Source organism: Anomalospiza imberbis, chromosome 10 (genome assembly GCF_031753505.1).
Source record: "Anomalospiza imberbis isolate Cuckoo-Finch-1a 21T00152 chromosome 10, ASM3175350v1, whole genome shotgun sequence".
Taxonomy (NCBI): domain Eukaryota; kingdom Metazoa; phylum Chordata; class Aves; order Passeriformes; family Viduidae; genus Anomalospiza; species Anomalospiza imberbis.
The window spans coordinates 15,480,745-15,502,238 of NC_089690.1; the positions used below are offsets into that span (position 1 = coordinate 15,480,745).

Here is a 21,494-nt window from a genome sequence, read left to right on the forward strand (position 1 = left end):
TGCCTAACTCATGCTATTTAATTTCTTCAGAAAAGTTATAATATGGAAGAACAGTCTGTTTCTCTCTTAGGCACCAGCCTTGATTTTCTTTGCAATCCCTTCTATACCACTGCCATGGCCTGGTAAGGAAATCTAACAAAATCACTGCTGCCTTGTTAAGGCCTGGGTGGAGATTGTAGGAATAAGAACTCTCAAGATTTCACTCTTGCTTTCTCAAATGATGCTGCTCTTTTACCTATGTAAAGTCTAAAAGCATTTGAAGCAGAAGTATAGTTTTTATATATTATGTTATCTTTTAAGAAAAATATAACATGATTTAGATGCAAACTTATGGAACATTTATGTAAAGAGGAATTCTGTATTTGCTGTCAACAGTTTGATATTTAATAATTTTCAACTCTAAATAAGATATTGAAGAACAATGTTGGATGTATTCTCTGTTGACACAGGAGCTTATCTTTGTAATCAGTTCCTAAATATACTTTAGACTCTGGAGGGTGCATGAAGGTTTTATTTTCTTGGTGACTATTTTTAAAGTAGCTGCATCATTTGTGTAAATGTTTATAAGTCTGTTCCCCAAGAACCTGCTCACTGTTCTGATGTTTCTGTACTAAAATATGCTTCAGGAGAAGTGTTGGATGTCATTGCAGTTATGTTATGTTTTCCTTTGATTGTCTTTAAATGACAGATACCTACTCTATTTGTATTTTTTACTTTAGATGAGGAATGATCTTTATTTTGTCCTCTGAAAACCATTAAAGTATATTTCCCAGTGATTTCAGTTTTAAATAACTTCTACCAGTTCTAGCAGCCTTTTTTTGTTTGTTTTTGAGAGTGAAAATTACAAATTGTTTTCATTTTCTGAGTGTCCTTTATTGTTGTAAAATATTGGTTATCTTTGCCCTCATTCTTCAGTAGTACAGTTTTAAAGAGTGCTCTGTTAAGACATGAAAGAGACACACTTAAAAATCTTTATAAAAATTTCTGACAGCTATGAAAAACCTGCAATTTGTTTCTTAATTCAGGTGTCAAAGCTGTCAATTTTGTCTCCACAGAACTTGGCTGAAATGGGACACTGCTGAGACCATTTCTTTTCCTTATGAGTTACTGCTTCTTCCTATGTTTTTTGTCTAATCCAAGTGTCAAGGTTGTTAATATATAAAAAATTTCAAATTTCAGTTGTCGTAAAATCTGGGTTCAGCATCCTACTGGTTTAGATGGTTATTTTACCTGATTCTTAGAGCAGGAAGTCAGGGCCAATTACAAATAGAGTTCCTAGAGAAATACATCAAATATTACAGATTGCTTAATAAAAGAGTCAAAACCATGCATTTGCCTTCACTCTTCTAATTATCTTTGCAATATTTCCTATGTGTGCTTTTCCTGCTGAGTAATCCTAAATTCTGTTGTGTTTGCAAACTGAAGTATTTTTTTGTTTCATTGGGTTTTTTTTTTCCATTTTATGAAGGTTAAATCGCTCAGGACTTGTTCTGTAGCCACTTTGTTCAGCTCTTGCTTCTATGATTCTTTTATTTTTATTCTAGTTGCAAAGACATCAATACCTTTTACTTTAAAAACTTCCACTATTAAACACTAAGGTAAATGAAATGCTTAAATTACAATTTCCCCCCTATGTTCTAAGGTAATAGATGCATGAATCTCTAAAACTATAGAAATACTATAAAAACAAGTGTATTTTAGATGTAGTATAAGACTGTATGAGAATAGAGATACTTATTTCTTTTTTCCCTTTGTTCCAGTAGGCATGCAGATTCTCAAAGAAAAAAAGTTTAAATGTTGGCAAATATAAAAGGAAGAGTGTTAGCCAAACTAGTTTTGGATGCATTGTGCATTGACCATTAGGTCCACACTTTGACTTCTGAGATTTAAAAATTGTAGTGGATATATTATCATTTTTCAAAATTAGTTTCAGCAAATACAATCAAATTGCTTCTTGATTTATTTTCATGAACTATATGTATTCATATTATATACTTCAGGAAATTCAGCAATGAATTGAGTAATCTAGACACTGAGAAATCATTTACTTGGGAAATGTGAATACTGAGTATTTGTCTTGCCTGAGTCAAGACAAGCTCTGAGTGTCCTAAAAATTATTACTTGCATCATATTCTGGACTTCTGTTGTTCATGTATTTACATGTGTTTCATTACATTAATGTAATACTTAAAATGTGAATTTGAATTGTACTTCACAAACTTTATTCTGGCTTTTGCTTTTTTTAATCTTAGATTAATTCATGGAAGTGTGTCAGGTTGCATTTTTGTATTTTCAGTGTTAAGGCTGATATAAAAATTTTGCAAACATTCTTTGTGGCTGAAAGAATAGCATTGCAAAGTGCCTAGAAATTTGAAGATAAACTGGTTTGTTGTTTTTTTTTTTCCAATGTGGCATTTCATAGGCAAGTTGATGAAGATACATGAAAAGTTATTTAAAACTTCTGATGATATTAAGTGATAGACTCAGTTATGTCACAAAGTATTACTTATTTGAAATAAATGTACTCTTTGAAACACTAATAATTTTCAACCTGTCTTTAGGAAATTTCTACTACTGAAGATCTGAATAATTAAGGAGTCTCTGTGGTTCCTGTGCATGACACCTTGTATGGTGTCTGGATCTAGTTAATGTTGTAACTGATGCTTAGTAGGCATCACTAGATTTGGCAAATGTGTCCTTTTGCTCTCACTGTGATCATCATTTTTTTTTCCATCTGAAACTACTGTTTGTCCAAGCAATTTTTACTTGGAAAGAATAATAATGGGCAAGTGGGAGAGTGTTTTTTAAAGGAAACCTGTGTTTGGAAAAAACTCCATATTTCAATATAGTAGAAAGGCAATGTCTGTACTTGTTACTATAAATCCTTCAGTATTGCATAGATTAATGATGCACTCTTTCTTGGATGTAGCAAATGTTAGAGCATTATTTATTATTCTAAAGGACCAGAGAACTATTCATATTTTTCTAAATATGTTCACTTTTAAAGGATGATAGCTTTTCTGCAGGAGCTTTTTGTTAAAACAAAACCCTGAAAGGATGGTTATGTGAATTTTCAGCAACTTTGTTGGCAGCATAAAGGTTTCAGTGAATGTTCCTGAGGATTTTTAAAAGATGACTGCTGGACTACTAGTGTCATTTGTAAAAAAAAAAATCTTTCATATTTTCTTTGGTCAAATTTTATGCTTTATTTGTTCAATAAAGTTTTTTTATTTTCAGATAACGCCAGATGTAGCTTGTGGAAATGCCAGTTCCAACACTTCTGCTGGAGGCCGGCTTATCTCCTTTGAAGTTCCACAGAATACATCAATAAAGTGAGAATATTCTAACATGTGATGAAATACAAAAGCACTTTTATTTTCATTTGACTGGATATTTTAGACAACAGTTTTTCAGATAGGCAAATTTGTCAAGTGACTAAAAGATTGAGAGAATTCAGACAGATGTCAAGAATGTAGCAGAGCCATGATAGCTCTTTTCTTGGCATAATTTCTCCCACATATTTAATGTTTTAGAAGATGTAAGCATGTAAGCTGTCTCTGGGCCATCATAATGGATCAGAAATTAGGGCAGATGTGTTGAAGATGTCAGTTTGGAGAAGATATGACTTTGTGCAGTGAACACTTTTTCCCCCTTTAATCCCAAGATGAACTTGCTGTTAGAAAGTGTTATTGTTGACTACATGGGTGCATGTATATTGTGCATTTGTATTTCATTTCTGGGTTATTGCTTTGGGTGTCACCATCAGCTGTTAAATCTTTGTGTATGTCCTAAAAAACACATTTCACAAAAAATTTGAATTTATTCTGTTGTTCACTTTTCAAAATCATGCTTTTTGGATAAAACACTTGTTTTGTTACATTTAATTAACAGAACCTGACTTCCTAGAAAGATCTGATTCTGTCAGCTGGGATGAGGCATTTTCTTATTGGAAAGTTTATTTAAAAAATAAATCTGCCAACGTAGTTCTCTGGCTCACAGCTTTGCTGCAATTTTAGACTTACATTTTCCCAAAATAGCCTACTTTTCTCATACTGTCATCTTATCTTTCAGAATCCCATGTTTCTGTTAAAAAAGGCCATGCTCACAGGAAAAAACAAAGTGATGGAAGCAGACAAGCTGCAGACAGTTTGGAGCAGTAACTGTTAAACGTGGGGGCTGTCCCGCCCTTCCCACAGGCTTTGAATTGTGCTCATTCATGAGCCTTAAGCCTAAGTCAGGAAGAGATCTGGGAGTGTGGATGCCCTGGCTGGCTGGAATCTGAAAGCAAACAAGTGGCTTTTCTTGGAATCAGGAAAAAGCCGGCATTTGTGGATTCTGAAGTTCTGTTAAAGAGCCTTGATGGAGAAACCCCCTTTTAAAGGAGGTTGAAGAGTACACAGTCAGTTTTGATCATTTTTACATTGTATATATTTAGTAGAGTCTTATACCTGAGTAGATTAGTGTGAGTCAAGATTGATTTTTATTTCATTTACTATCTTAAGGCCCAAGTAACTTACCTGATTCAATGGCTATCTGTGAAAGGAAAATAATTTCAGTTTAATAAGTTGATTTTGTTTTGATTGTCATATGAGACCTAAACTGTAAAACAAGTTGCTATCCTGTTTTAAAAGTGAGACATTCAGCTTTTGGAATAGCAAATGGCATTGCTCTTAAAGGGGGTGCAAATACTGTAAAAAATTTGCTTCTTATGATACTTAGTTGCAAGATTTTTTCAACGTCTGTCATACATGATTACAAAACTTTCCTTTTCTTGTTTTGAAGTCAAATAACAAGTGACTAGGGATGAACTGCCTTTGTTTTTAGCAGGTTTGAAACAATTTCAGTACAGGGTATTGTGGAACAGAGCTTCATGTCTAGGTATTTTGAGGTCTGTTTTCAGCAGGAGAGAATTACCAGTTTTTAGCAGTTGGATGCAGTTGTGTTTGTATTTCTGGAGGATTGTTCAAACTCATTTTGGATTCCTTCATAGGAAATTAATGCAAATACTTGGGACCTTACCAGAAAAATGACAAATTTTTATTGTTTCATTATGGAGGTGAGCAGGAAGAAAAGTGCCCTGTGAGTACAAAGGCTAGCGTAATGTAGCTCCCTAATGGAGCTGACAGAGTGGATGCAGTAGTAGACTTTATATCCAATCTGTCAATATTCAGGAAGGCACCATGGGCTCAGTGACCTTGGGAGCATTACATGACTCATTTGATTTACAAGAATAAACTGTCCTGAATCTTCGATCTGGTGCGTCAAACAAATGAGGATTTCTACCAGGATCTGTCTCCCGGTATTGAGTGAACATTGAATGTTCTTCAGTAAACAACAGGGCTGGATGTACTTCAGCTGCAGAAAATGATGGCACTGTAGGATGGAGGTAATACTCAAAAAGGCATAAATACAAGAACTGAATAAGGATCATCTATAAGGATATAGTTTACTATTATGTGGTATTTATCTAAAACACTTCTTGGGTATTAAGATGGTGGCCTTCAAGTATCAGAAACTGGGAATCTGTATGATTTAATCGGCTATTACATAAACTATTATGCAAATCTTACAACTGAAGCATTTTTAAGTTTTGTGGACATACAAAAGACATTCAGGATTTTTCCTAATTCCATACTTGATAAATTTAAACTTCCCATCTTTGTTAAGGTTCAGTTCTACAGTGATGTACTTCTTAATTACATTGACTTCCCTCAGTGTATATATTCTCATAATTTCTTTTCTTAGAATAAGGCAAGATGCTACTGCTTCTCTCATCCTGCTATGGAAGGTCACAAGCACTGGATTTAAACAGTGTTCACTTATTGATGGCAGAAGTGTCACTCTTCTCCAGGCACTGGGTGGACTTGTGCTTTCTGAAGAAATGCTTGCATTGGGAAACAACTACTTTATTGGTGAGTAACATGCTGACTTTCTGTCCATCACCTCTGGGTGACAGCTGATGGTTTACTCAGCATTTAGGGGAACAAAGGACTAATTCCTTTAAGTGCTGAAAGATCCTAATGGGATAGTGGGATGTTTCAGACATTGGTTCATTCAAACCAGACAAGAGCTACTCTAAATTCTTACAGAGTTGGCACCATTCACTTTAAAATCTACATGGTCATTTTTGTCTGATACCTTGAGATGATGCAAGTTATTTTATATGTTCTATTTTAATAAGCTTTTGGCAAATGCTGCAGTATATAATTGAATGCTTGAGATGTTTCTTTGTCAGGGATTGTGTCATGGGATGCTTTGTGAAGAAGCTTAAACCCGTAGACAGGAAAATTGAAAAAATACATTACAAGATCAGATTTCTCATTATATTTTAACAGTGTTTAATTGCACTGCTTTTTATCTTCTAGTGTTGTCTCTGTGAATATGGAACCTTAGAAAGATATTATTTGTTTAACTCGGCAATTAAATGTTAAGCATCTTTGTGGAAGGAGTATAATGAAAATAGCCTGATATATTATTTTTAAGGGTATGGGAAATAACAGATTTAAAGCTACATTTTTGCATAGACACAATAGACTTAATTAAATTGAGATTTCTGGGCAGATGTTTTATTATACCAATGACATGAAACCAAAGTCATTGTAATAAAAGCACTTATTGTTATCTGCTTGAAATGCTGTATATTTTAAAATGAATTATAAGCTGCCATAATTGTTATTTGAAAACCTACCATGCTAATAAATGTAAAATTAAAAGCATTCTGATATAGAAACACTGGGAAAAATTCCAAGTGTGTAGCTAATACAGAAAATCCCCAAATACAGAAGTAGTACCTTGTTCCCTCCTTTTTCAGTTATCACTTTCCAAAGATACTGCTCAAAGGCTGTTAGTAGAATAATTTAATTCTTATCATCAGTGGTTTCCTTTAGTGATGTTTATTTCCTTCAAATAATTTTCCACTTTCTTTTAATATTATTATTCCTCCTAAGATACTTAGTTTTAGGCTTTTTCCCCCCCTTTTAATCTTGATTTGCATTTAATTTATCAGTTAAAGCCTTCCTCTCATGTCTCTGGAATAATTTTTTGCACTGGCTTTTTGGTAGTTAATGTATGATAAAAGTATCCTGGAGACAGGATAGTTGGTAGCTTTTATGCAGTGGTGAAAATGCCTAAAGGCACAGCTTGGTCTGATCTCCTGAGCAGAGGGCCCAAGTTGCTCTATGAGAGCTCCACTTGACTGTACAAGCCATACAGCAGAGGTTATTGATTTAGATAACTAAAAGATGTATTGTGTTACTCTTTCCTACTTTGTCTTGTCCTACTAGTCTCTATAGCTGAATTTCTGTCTCTGGGATTCTTACTTTGAATTTTTTATTGTGTGCTGGGTAAGATGAGGTGAAAATGTACCTTTTCCTAGATGAATATAACAGGAGGTTGAATTCACAAAAATGGCTCATTTCATGCAGTACAAGTATTCTGAGACCTCTTGCTTTACTTCCATGTGGTGTTCAATACTTTCTTTGGTTTTTCTTTTTAATTTCCTGATAGTGAAATTCTTTGTAAAATTTTCCAGCTGCAGAAACTCCAGCTGTTGAAACTAAGGCATGAATTTTTCAGTTTAAGAAAGAGCCTCTGAATTTCCTTCTCAGTTGTATGGAAATACTCTGCTTACTTCCCATCGTCTGTTTTTGTCCAATGAAGTGTAGGTCTTGGGTGTAAAACTTAAAAAGTAGCTCAGTTATTTGGTGTGAAAATGCATTTTATCTTCACTCAACTGAAATCCATAATTCTGTCAAGGCTTATAGAAAAATAATTTGATCCTTACTTCAGATTTGATCCAGATGTGTGGAAGAGGTCTGTCAATTTGATGTGCCTTGCAAGTTTTTAATTATTTAGCTTTCAATAAGTCACTTGAATAAAGCTTTTCTTATAGACAAATTTCCATGTTTCTTGATAGACATGAAAAGCTTATTCTAAGGCACAGTAAGTTAAAGTGTGTGATTTTATATTAAAAAAACAATAATGTTGCCAGTGCTTTTGTTGATGTTATTTAAGCCAGAATGATATGAGGAGGCCACAAGATGCTGTAGATTTCTGTAAGTAGGGTCACACAGTAAAGCTGTGGACCATATCAGTCGATACATTTTCTTCATATAATTTCCTCCTCCTTCCCCCACTCTTTTTCTATTTATTCAAGTATGATTTTCAAGGTTTCTTCTCTTAATTGGTGAATTTTGTGCAAAGGCATTTTTTAATCTTGTAAAAAATTTCTGATTAGAACTGTAAAAGAAAAATGAGGAAGATATGAGTGGGTTTTTTTGGTTTGACTTTTTTGTGTGTGTGTCTTTTTGATCTACATCCTTTTTGAGTCATTTCTCACCCTGTTCCTTCCAAGTTTTGTTACTCAGCAAGGTACTTTAATTGCCTCTTGCAACTCTTTTTGAATAAGTTATTTATGTCAAAGATAAAACATTTAGGGAAATATTATTTGTTTTGTGTTACCTTGTGGGGACACAAGTTTAAAGTTGTTTATACAAGATTGAAAAGACTCAGAAGTCAGCACTAATGTGCTGATTTGCTGATCATGTGGTTCAGGGCACAGTGTCTAGAGGTTGGGAAGAATGCTGTTTTTGAGATCTAAAAATAGAGCCTGTCAGCACAGAGCTGTTCACCCCAGAGACAGTACCTGCACTGTGTGAGAATGAAGGGGAGAGGGTAGCACAACTCGCCCAGAAAGAGCACTCTGTTCTCTGATGGGGTTTGTAAAATGGCTGCTGCATCTGCAAACAGTCTCTTGCAGCGCAGGGACAGAGTGATGGGGCTGGGATTATGCGGCAGGATTATGTGGTTTAATTACAGCACTGACCTGGCTGTGGCCAGCAGAAGACTGGCTTGGGCATTCTGTAACATGTTCCTTCCATGTTTTGCTCAGAGGATTTTTAAAGAGTTTCTCTGTAAGATTTGCTACTATGCACGTGCCAGTCTTCTAAAACAATTTGTTATGTTTTATTAGAGAGTGTACTTATTAGCCACTGGGGAAGAAACCCCAGTATGGTTCAGGCTTTGAAGTGAGAACGTGAGTTGTGTGGATCAGGAGTAGAATGAAGCACATGGCCCATGCTGAGGTGCTGGTGGCTTTCAGTGCCAGGTGATTGCTACACAGATGTGGCCATGAGGTGTTGGTCTGTAGGACAAGCCAGGTGAGCTGTTCCTCTCTGCTCACAGTTTGCAGCAATAATGTTTCTTTAGAAACCAAGATTTAAAAAAAGGTGTTTAATCGAGGGCATTTCTGAACAGGAAATATTTTTATTATCTGTTCTGTGGAGTGCTGTGAGTAGGCATCAAGATTGGCCAAAGAGATAGTGAAAAAGAGAAGCAGGAGGGCTTTAATAGTGTCTTAAATAAGAGATGGAAATGAAGGGTTCAACATTAAAAACATTATTGAAGTAAAAGGCAGGCTTTCCATTAATTAGACCTATAGCTTCGTGCTCTTTGTTCCAATGGTCTTTGAAATTAATGACTGATTCCGACGTAAACTATTTATGATATTTATAAAATGTCTCATCAGTATTTGTTTTATTTCTGGATCTTCATATATTCATGCTAGCAGTAATGGTGCTAGAACATTTGAAAATGAGTTAACTGCAAAACTTGACATTGTTAGAGTCACACACCTATTCTTCATTGCAATATATCTTGAAAAATTGAAATAGTATGAAATACTTTTTACAAGTCTGAAAAAGTGAGATAAGAGTTCCCTGATGCACCGTCAGTTGGTGGAGGAGTCTTTCAGAAGTTCTCATGAATGCTAATAGCTTACAGCTAAGGATCTCTGGGGTGAGTTGAAAGTGCTGCTTGTTATGTGTTTTGGGGGAAATCTAAACTACCCAGAATTGTGCAGTTCTCTCTTTCAGGGAATAATATACTGGATTTTGGAACGTGTATATATTTTTCTATACTAGATTGTTGTAAATGCAGAAGATTTACAGATTTGATGAAATAATAGCTGTTTTGAGATAAAATGATGCACTGACATTTTTATTTAAAAAATAAAAAAGGCCTTTGAAGGACATTCTCAGCTTGTATGGCATCTTTCACAAAAATCCTTTATGATTTGTTGCATGCATCTCTTTTATCCAAGCGTGCTATCATGTTCTGACTGAGAAATGGAACATTAATTTTGAGAATATAGGTTGCTGGTAAAATACTGAAAAAAACAAATCCAATGTAGAATAAAAGCATTAAAATATTTATTTAAGGCTCACATTTTAGAAGTTTTACAGTGATTTTACACCATCTGCTTCTGCATGAATCAGTTAATTTACCCTGGTGCTAAATTAACATACCCGTTTACTAAGGCAACAGTTCTGTGCTTCAGGTGTATCCAAAGGTACACCTGTGGCTGGCAGACTTGCAGTCAGGCAGGTCTAATTTCACACAGTTTCCAGTCTGCATGGCAAACTGGTATATATACACCTGTGTGGCTGTACAGATAGCAGATCATATTTAACAGTCCAGTTAACAGCTAGGACACAAAACAGCCATAGCTTCTTTTTAATGAATTTGGAGATGGAATAATAATTCATGGAATCATAGAATATGCTCCGTTGGAAGGGATCATCCAGTCCATCAGGGTCATCCAACTACTGGTCCTGCACAACGCACCCGAAGGATCCCACCCTGGGCCTGAGAGCGTTGTCCAAACACTTCTTGAACTCTGTCAGCCTTGGTGCTGTGACCACTGCCCTGGGGAGCCTGTTCTGTGCCCAAACACCCTCTGGATGATAAATCTTTTCCTAATATCTGACCTAAGCCTCCCCTGACACAGCTTCATGCCATTTTCCTTTTCATACCAATACAAAACTGCATATTATATGATTAACGTATGATTATTATTTAGCTTTAAGAAGTGTTTATTTGGAGGTTTTGGGCATAATGTAGAAGGTGGAGCTGGCACTGCCAACTTTGTGTGCATGCAACCTATTTCCTTTCTCCTAACAACATTAAAAAATGAAATTATGTTTTCAGATTTTCATCATGGCTGGTAGGATATTATTTCTGTTGAAAAAAGATCCTCTTATCAGCTTTCATAATAAAATTTTGGAAAAATTTGTTTTCTGCCTCAGTGTGCCCAGAGCTGAAGCAGTAATTATAGGAGCTCCTTCAGAAAAATAGTAAAACAAACAGTTGGGCATTAGTATTTTGCCTCCATTTCCCCATGGGTAATATGATAGAAAATTTGTATATAATTGTAAAAAAATGCTTGTAAATAGCTTGAAACTACTTGCTTTTAGACTTTGTGCTTTATTTAGCAATTCCATGGTGCTGCTTAAGCAGCTGCTTAAAAGTAAAGATGCCGCTTAAAAAGCAGCTTTCATGAGATATTGCTACATTAGCTTTTTAGCTTATTGTCTGCTTATAAAATCAAAGGAAGATATTTATAAGCAAAATTGCTATTTCTCAGATAAGAACTTGCAGATAATAAGGTAGAAAGTTTAACATTTCATATTATTTAATACTTTTATCTGAACACAAAATAAATCTTCCAGCACAACCTTTAAATTATAATGCTTATTTTCATCACAGCAAACAGAAACTGACGTAGACTTGTCAGTTGATGTTGCTTGGCATGTCATCTGGTTTTCTCCAAGATGCCCAGCCTTTTAGAGCAATACAATATAATTAGCTGCTTTAAACTATAATTATCAAGTATTTAAAAATATTTCCTTAAATAAAATTGGTAGCTGTACAAACTTGCTTGAAAATAGGTGCTCTAGCATCTTTGTGGTGAGATGAAGAGTACTAATGCCATTCAAATGCCAACACCTCTAAGGCAGCTTGCTTGAATTCCACAAAACTTTCTGATGTTTGGCTTAAAAAGGAAAATTAATGCTTGGCTTCTGAAGCACAAGATATCTGCTGCTTTTTAATAAGTGTGGGAGCCATATGGTTTTATGTCAGGAAGGATAATATTTTCCAATCCAAAATGCTGTCCTTCCTTTCAAATGCAACAAAGTATTTTCTAACTCTGCTCTGAGTAGTTATTTACTCTTCTGTTGTTCTTTGATTATTCAACAAGTTTCCCTGCAAGACCTTATTGTGCATTAAGGAGTAGTCACCACCAATACTTGTGCAGCTATATTGAATAGGCAAAATGAAACAGTATAAAAGATACTATGTGAAATAAAAATAAGACAGATATTTTGAAATAAGTTGGTCTTTTCTCTTTTTCTCTGGCAATAGGATTTCAGATTAGGAGGCAAATTGTAGCTGGGGCTTTGAGATGTTTTGGTTTTTGTTGTTACAGGCCTCTAAAACATGCACACATTTCTGTCTAAAGAAAGCAGTTTACTGCATCTTGAAATTGTTTTCACTTAAGCAAAATATTAAATAAGACAATTTTATTTCATAATAGGAGATGTGTGATTTGAATTCACTGAAAGCCACATAATCAAGTTACTCTAGCTTTAACAAGTTGCCATGTCTCAGCTGAGCATCTGTGTGAGCTCCCAGTTTATGGCATATTGCAGTCATTTGACTTAACCCTCTTTCACTCTGGACCTAATTAAATCTCCGTGCCCTGCACATGCCGTGGTGATGTGCAGAACCCTGTCCGTGTGCTGACTGTTCTGCTTTTTGTGCAAGGCAGCCTTGCTGGGGGAGTTGGTGACAACTGCTCCAGTTAGTGGGGTTCTCAATTTTGAGTGTGTAATTTGCCTGGAAGGGCTCTATTGTCTGCAGATTTGAGCTTTGTGTTCAAGAGAACGTTTTCCTGGGGTTCTGGGCACAAGAGCTAACCTTGCAGAAAATGGCCTTTTGGTAAGCAATAGCAGCAGCGGCAAAGTGTGAAGTGCAAGAAAAGCGTAGTGAAGCGTTAATTTCAATGATTTCTTTTAAAAGATGGCCTTTCAGCATTCAGCTGAAATCCACACCATTCTGAAGAATGCTGTTGGCCTATATAAGAAAAGCTTATACTTATCTTTATAAGTTTGATAAAATAAATATCCTGTCCTTTATGATCGAGTTGAATGTACCTCGTCTCATATAAGTAGATGTAAACATCAGACTAGTTACTATTTTCATACATTATATTATGTTTTAAGCTAGCATTTAATTAATTTTTAGTCTTTAGAGTAATCTCTAATCAGTAAATGATTCAAAATTAATTTATATTCTCTGCTATTTCTAGCAAGTAACAATAGGAAATTATTTTTCTAGTCTGTCTTTTGGAGGTTCACTTACTCAAATTTGTAATGTTTGGTGAAATACCTTTTGTTTCTTTAATTTCAAGATTCCTCTTTCTTCAAATATGACTGACTTCTGTGACCAATTCACAATCAAGATCAAGATATTTATTTTAGGTTGATCACATGGTTGTTTGCATGATAAGATCTTGGACAGACTGCTTAACCTGATCCATGGAATACGGATACCAGTGCATAACTGGTGCATTGTGCAGTGTACCAGTGTGAGACACATTTTAATAATGTTTGTAAAATGCATTGAGATATTCAGCTAGTAGTGTAACATACTGTAATGTGTATTTAAAAGTAGGGTAGCCACTAACAGAGCCTCTCAGTTGAACCAGTCACTACAGATATATCCTAGCTAACCTTGCCATCCCATCTTCTGCAGCTCCCCTTAGTGCAGTCCCAGCTATGCCACTTGTATTCCACCACACTTAACTACTTTTGAGAAGTGTGGAATCAGAGGTTCTAGTGGTCTACATTTGGACCCAGAGTAGTTCTGTGCCAGCTTGGCAACTTGGCTGAAATGCTGACAAATGAAGATATATTGGGAAATTGTGATGCTGGAAATCTTTCAGAAGAATAGTCTTGTCACCCTTTGCTGGGCTTTCACCATTACTTTGGACCATAAGCAGAGTCCTTGAAGCTGTGGGAGAAGGGCACACAGCTACTGCCACAGCTCCTTAATAAGCTGAATGCAAATGGCTTTGTAAGAGTAAGTGTGCTTCTGCTAGCTGACTGTTTCTTAATTCTGTCATGGGGCTTGGTCCAGTCAAGTTATTGAGTTGGATAATTGTTTAAGTAACAGTGAAATTCAGAAATTGACATTTGTTATAAAGGAAATGTAGTGGAACATGGGACTTTGCTATGCTAAGTGAATTCAACTGTTTTGCTCAGTTCATAAATATATTTTTACTACCAGTCCTGCAAAACTGAGCTCCAGCTTGAAAGGCAAGTTGTGTGCTGTTTCTTCCCAAAGTTTCGGTAATAATTTTCTGACACCCAAATTTTGCTTTCTCTTACACCAGTGTAGCACTATGATTGTCAATCTGCCTTTGGTAGAACCGTAGGATTGTTACTGAGGATGTAACCTGAGCAGCAGCACTCTTACCTTGTAGTGGTTATGCCTGAGAAGAGAGTGTATTTTTGATTGTAGGAGCCAAGGCTGTTTCCATTGCTGGTAGCAAAGGAAGAAAGCATATCCATCTAAAACTGACTGTGACTATGAATGCAATTTGGAGAAGACACTGTGATGAGAAGGTTTTCAGTCACCTCCGAGGAAAAATTCTTTATATTGCTCTTTCACGTGAGCTTGTGAAAAATAAAATATTTGAAACAGTTCTTGAACTGATTCTCATTAGAATCTATATATACTTTCAAAAGCAGTATCTGACCAAGACTTCTGTGAATAAAGCACAGTAAGCATGCTGATCTATATAGAATTTGGGAGAGTTGTGCCACCTATAAATAGTGCTATTTGTGGACAAAATAGCAATTTTGCTATTGCAGCTGTATTTTTGTATCCCCAGATGCTATGTTGCCTAGCAGCATCGTTAGAGAGTGATCTCAGATGTTCTGTACGGTGCTGATGGCACTGATGTACTGCATCAAAGATTGCAAATGGCATTGATTACCTGGTTCTCACTTGTGGTTTTCTTATGTATGATAATCATCCTGAGGCAAACTAGGAAAGGATTCCTGACCCATTTTTTTCATATTCTGTAGAGTAGTATTGGTGTCAGGGTCCTGAGGGGATGGGTAGGCCTTAATGACCCTGAGTATTAGTGTCATGGAATGCTTGTCCATTTGTAAATCAAAAGCAGGCCTCTACTACTTTAACATGTAGAGGTAAATTTTCAGAATTGAGTGCATCATGAGAACATCTTGTCATGCTTTTTCATTTGTTAGGTCTCTAAAATTAGTTGAACATGACTTGTATGAACAAGAGAAGGACTGAGCTTGTTTAGATTTGCTAGATGGAAAACTATTTGAGATTGTGATACACAGTGCCATAACAGAGGGAAATTGGTTCATATAGTTAAATTTCCAGCTTCATGCTTAGATCCAAAAAGGCACTGAAGCATGGTGGTGATTAGTATAGACCTCAGTTTAGTTTTCATAGTAATTTTCATGGTATTGAATGTTAGCTATATCACATGATTCATGGACATGAAATAGTCTTTAGATAAAATTTGGATATCAAACATTTTAGGAGGAAGAACTAGAATTCATTTTTTTTTCCTTTTTTTTTTTTTCTGGTGGGTACTGTAATGAAAATATAGTTTGCTTTCTTTCCTAGCTTCCTTTTTTTCAAGTATTCTTATGTCTGCAGTTCAATTGCCATATAAAAAGAGGTTGAGCATACTGACCACTCTTGTTTAGCTTGCTGGATAACATTTTCTTTTGTGGTGGGAGAGATGTGGTCAAACAGAAATTCCTCTGAACTCTTTTATACTTTAGGTTAATTCTGTGACTTTCCATCATCTGCAGATGAACTATCAGATATACTTATGTAGCTTCTATCCTGGACCAGTAAGGTTTATAAAGGATGCTCATTATGCTCTGATAACAGCAGTGTTTTTTCTAGAAGCTGAAATCTGATCTGGAAGCATCACAGCTTCACTATGTTACTGCATGACAAGAACTGAAAATATGGTGCAGGCACACCAAGTTCTGCTGCTTCGATCCTGAAGGACTGATATGATCTGTTTTTCTTCCATTTAACTATATCCCATTTTACAAATAATGAATAGCTGACCGTACTCTACATGGGGAATGGCGTGGAGAATCTACATCACCTTATTCTGGGGCCCTTTTTAGTTTTCCTACCATCTTGATTTACCAATGCCCTTGGTGCAAGGGCTGCTTGCTGTGGAGGGGAGCTGTAGGCACTTAGTGTCTTTGAGAACTTCACTGCTTTGCAAAATGTTGAAGTTGGCTACTGACCCCAAAAGCTTTTGGTGTGGGAAAGTGTTGAGAGAGAAAAAGAGAACAGATGGAAACTGATAGACATCCCACTGCTGTCTCATTTCCTTGGGAAACCAGGCTAAAAATAAGTTGAAAACTTGAGGACTGATACTTTGTTGTGAGTGCCCAATCCTGCCTTGTCAGTCATTCTTACTCATCCAAGAAACCTTTAGGTGAACTCAAAGATCTACTCTTCTGTGAACTGAAAATAAAAGGATAATCTACTGTTTCAACCAGAGGTGTATATCTTTGGAATGCATGTATTCACTGTGTAAAATACAGAGAGATACATTTGAGCCAAATGCAGAAGACGTTGGTGTGTGCCAGAGCATGTGGGGTGCATAACCAAGAGTTAGTGAATGATTTCTAGTGAAGTCTTTTGCCTTTTGCTAACATTCTATGCAATATGATAACCTTCTTGGTGGTGTGTGAGCTTCAGTCTTCCCTGTTTTGACTGCCCACTGTAGACCAGTTTGCTGACCTCAGGCTGTTGTGCTTAGAAGAAAGATTTTGCTCAGGAATTTGTGTAGTCTAGAAAACATACACTCAATTAATGTTTGAGTACTGGTAATCTGAATGGCATGATACGATCTTCTGAAAATATTTGAACATAATGATGGCACCTGTCATCTTTTAGTTTGACTTTATCCTTTTTTTTTCATTCCTAACTTTCTTGATGTAAGTGAAATAGGAGCACCCATACCTTGTGCTCCTAGACATATGTGTGTGGAACTGCCAGGGTGGATGGAGCTGTAGTGTATTTTACCATGCTTTCTGCCAAGGAAATTGTGCAGGCATTTTCCAGACTATCAAATGTGTGTGCAAAAAGCTTGAAAATGACTCCTCTGCAATCTAAATGACTACTCACATCGCATAATGATTTATTAGGCTTGAGAATTGTTTCCGTAATATTACTGTAAATAACTCAACCCTGAATTCTGCAACTAAAAATGCTTTGATGCCATTATGTTTTAACTGGCTTTAGAAAACCAGCAAGGTTGAACTGAACAAAATTACCTTTTGGTATAAAATGCTGTAATATTTTTTCTCCAGACCTGAGATGAAAGAAGCTGTAAATATGGTTCCAAAATTATTCTCCCATCTAGAAGTTAAAAATAGAACTTAAAACTCACTCTAGTTCGGTTGCTGTTATGGGAATTGGGGAAAGAATTAATTGAAATGCTATGACCTGACTTAAGCAGGGTGTTATATTTAGATGGTCAGACAAGCTTCTTTTAGCCTTAAAACCTAGAGATCTCAGAAAATTATATGCAACTTCTATAAAGTGAAAATAAATACTTATGTTTGTATTTTTATCATATTTACAAATTAGGTGAGATAATTTAAAATTTCAGGAAAATGTGTGGCATTCCAGAGAGAATAATGATTTTTTTCAGTGGTTTGCCTAAGGGCTTTTGATACCAAAATAGTAACAAGATTCAAAGTACAAAGAAGGTTGATTTAATATTTCTTTAGGGAACTGTCCTGAAGAATATGTAACAATCTGCTTCAGACAAGGAAATGTGAACCCAAAGACATTTTCTAAATACCACATTCTTCCAAGCATTCACATATAATTGCATAACTGCCAGTGACAATCCCATTCAATTGTTAAAGAAAAATTCTGGCTGCATCTTTGAACAGATGGGTAAAAATGGGGTATGTATTGAGGCCAGAATAAATTGGCTTGCTTTGAAGAGGTCATCAGATTACAATAATCTTCACTAGCCAAAACAGACCATTAGGCATTTGGAACTATACCCAATACATGTTTTTTTTTTTTTTTTTTTTTTTTTTTTTTTTTTTTTTAATCTGATCCTTTAGAACATTCAGCTAACTTGTAGAGGCTGTAGTCAAGCCAATGATGTCTATGTAGAACATAAGATTTTCCTGCTTGAAGATAGGGTTTGGGGATCATAGACAACTAATAGCTGAAGGAATGCAGCATTTTAAAAAGTGAAATCTAAAAATGAAAAACAAAGAATGCAAGTCTTCCACATGATTTTGTGTGGAATTTGTAGAATTAGTCATGCTTGACACTTTCATATGCAAAATGTAAGTAATGCTTAGCAGCTGTTCTGAAAGAGATTTTACTTGAAGTTCTGTTTCATGAAACTTTTGTTTGTTCCTGTTCATTAAAAATATTTGTGTTTTACTTTTTTTTCCTCTTGACTAAATGTTATGCTATCTCCAGTCTATAATGCAAGAAGCTGAACTGCATATTTGAAGCTCCTTAGAGGTTTAGGCTGTAAATGGATTTTGCGATTTGAAGTGGAAAATCTAAGAAAAAACATTCTATGTCATATACTGCATCTATTTAGTGTTGTTCTTTTTAAAATTAAGGATTTTTGTTTAAAAAAAAAAAAAGTCAATTTTTGCTTAAATTCTCTTTATATTTTCTAAAGAAAAGGAGAATCATAGAATGGTTCTGTGCCTGCAACATTCCATTCTGGTACTACAGTCTTAGACCCTTTGGAATCTACCTACGTGGAGAATAGTGAAGTCAATGGTTTGACAGTCTATGGAAGGATCTTTGGTGACTTTTTATGCATAAATTCTGCATACAGTATGTACACTATACCAAACCCACATTTTTGTGTCAGTGCACATTTATTCTCCCCAGACAAAACAGTTAATTGATGCCACACATGGAAGGGCTGTGGTCCAGGAGTCTGATTCAGTGTGCTGGAACAAGGCAGTTCAAGCACAAGTACAGGAGCAGGGGCTGTGTATTTTAACATGAGCTCTGACTTTATTCCATATGTCATGGACTGTGTGCCCCATTTTATCTTTCCTGTTGTCCTTTTATTTTTCAGATAAATCTGTTAGGAATATGTGTGATAGTGATGTTATGCTCCAGTGTATTTTAATAGCTACCAACCACAATTTTTTTCCTTCCATGCAATTGCAGGTGCTAGCCACAGATTCATGAATCTTCCTGTTCCTTGTCCAGTGTTCCTATTTCCATGTTTAGTTCATCTTTAGCTGCCATATCAGCTCGTAGAGACATCAGACCAGACATTCAATAATACTTGCATTGCAAATACACAAAGAAATGCTGTCAAGTGGTATAAGTATATTCTTGTAAACTGAATAGAAAAAAGAACCAAAGGGATTCTTCATCTTTTACCATTGTAAGGAATCTAGGTGCTTTTTAGCTCTGAAAGTAAATTTTATGAATTCATTTAAACATATTTCTCCACAAAATCTTATTTTTGTGTTCCTTGTCATTAAAGAAATTAAAGAAATCTATTTTTTAACTTTTCAAAAAGTAGCAGGCAAAAGCATTTAATTTTGAAACCTAATAAATGTAGGTTTGAGCTCTGGAAGTAGATCTGTTTCACCATCCTGTCTTCCATTTTTTAATCAATATAATGAGGTTTGTCTCCAAACTGTATTTTAATTTGTTTTTACATGCCTTGCATTCAGAGAGGTGTGTATTAAGTATGAGCAATTTTGTTCTTAGTTGGCAGTTTATTTCAAATCAGTATTTTTTTGTCTAGCTGCAGAGCATTAACAGCATCAGCCTATTTTGTCATATAACAAGAATATTTTTCTTTTTTTTTTTTTTTTAAAGGTTTTTTGAATGATTCAGTTACCAAGTGCATTGTGGCTCTACGCTTGACTGTGGTGGTGAAAGTGAGTACCTGCATGCCTGTGGGAAGCCATTCAGACAACTTCCCATGTTCAGGGAAAGGGAAATGCGTCACCAAGCCAGATGAGGTAAGCTCAACTTACCAAGACATTCGTGTAATATGGCAATTCCATGATAATTGAAACACAGGGCAAATCGTCCTTGGTGTTTATATCTTGCAGCTGTGTAACAGGTGTCGAAAGCTCACAGGTGTTACTAGGTAACAATATTTATCTGCTATTCCTGAAAATCGAGCACTTGAAGTAAGAAAATAACAGAAACAAGATGCAAAGACTCACACCCTGCCCTGGCAATAAAAACAGTGGTTCAAATTAGGTGTAAGGGAATTTGTACTGCATCTTACAGGCACTGTAGAAGGAAGTTTCTCTAAGGTAAGACCACAGCAAGGGCACTTGGGATCTCCAATCTCCAGCCCAATGTACTCAGATTTGTTAAGTTCTCAACCTTTTTTAGGTTTTAGGTCAGCTTTAATCTAGTGCTTCTCTCTTCACATCTTAATAATTGCTTATTCAGAATAGACTGACCATTGCAATGGAATTACCTGACCGTAATTATGAGAAGAAGCAAAATGGAGTAATTTGGTAGCGGTTGTAAGGTTTCCTATATAGCGGTTGTAAGGTTTCCTATACAGCTTTGTCCTTTACATAACACAGCACTGAGGGATTACAAGGACAATTCCACTGGACATCAGGGATTTTGTGTGATCTAGCAACATAAGAAAATAAGAACCAAATCTGTCAAATTTGCAGCCTGCATTCGGCTTTTACAAAACCAGACTGGGCTTTTGTGATTTAGATACTGTATACTCTGTTACCTTCTATACACGTTATTTTTTATTTCATGGATTAAAAGTAATTTACAGCACAAATATGCACAGTAATCTTTGGTTTTATTATTATTCATTTGGGAGATAAAAGCAGTAGTAACTGTTGAGTAAATATTAACAGCTGTGAGCCTGCTGTAAGCACAAAAAATTTGGCCTATTGAGTGAATTCACTTGTAGTTCATCTGCTACCATTTTCTGATTTAAATTCTCAATAAGCATGTTTGATAGAAAATGGTGTTTTGAATTGTAACAACAATAATTAAATTGCCACAGTAATCTATACATACGTGGCAGTACTAACATCTGGAATAATTATCTGTTTTATTTCTCAAAAATGAATTTGTAAAATGCTTGAGGTAATGTGTGAACATAATTATTGCAACATGAATTTAGAAATAAATGCTGCTTTACTATACCAGCTGGCTGATATCCAAATAAATTATTCATTCAGATACAGTGTTCTATTTCATAGTCCAGTTTAGTTTTTGTGCTTTACTGTATTTATCATTTTTATTTTATAAATTCAGTATTTTGAATTTGACTTACATAAATAATATGTTCAAGTTTACTATGCTTAACAGCATATAAAATACTGTCTTTTTCAATTTTTTATCAATTTGAGGGTTATATCTTTTGATGGATTGCCTAATTTAATATATTTTCATGTTTTGTCCAATTTTATGACTCTAATTTCTTTCTCTTGTTGTATGTGATGTTCCAAAATAAAAATAAGTGGTTTCCTATATCTATTCAGAAGAATAAATCCTTTTCTCTATTAAGGGAAAAGCATAATGGCCTTTAATAATTATCCACGTGTTATTAATCTTATAAGTAAAATTTT

General features: G+C 35.3%; 1 protein-coding gene across 1 annotated transcript in view; it reads left to right on the plus strand.

Moving 5' to 3' along the window:
* DNER (delta/notch like EGF repeat containing) overlaps positions 1 to 21,494 on the plus strand; it is a 118,067-nt gene that overhangs the window by 56,228 nt on the left and 40,345 nt on the right. The window contains exons 3-5 of the mRNA XM_068200839.1: positions 3,238 to 3,332; positions 5,746 to 5,912; positions 19,750 to 19,895. Coding sequence (XP_068056940.1) covers positions 3,238 to 3,332; positions 5,746 to 5,912; positions 19,750 to 19,895 — 408 coding nt within the window. The remainder of the gene's footprint in view (positions 1 to 3,237; positions 3,333 to 5,745; positions 5,913 to 19,749; positions 19,896 to 21,494) is intronic.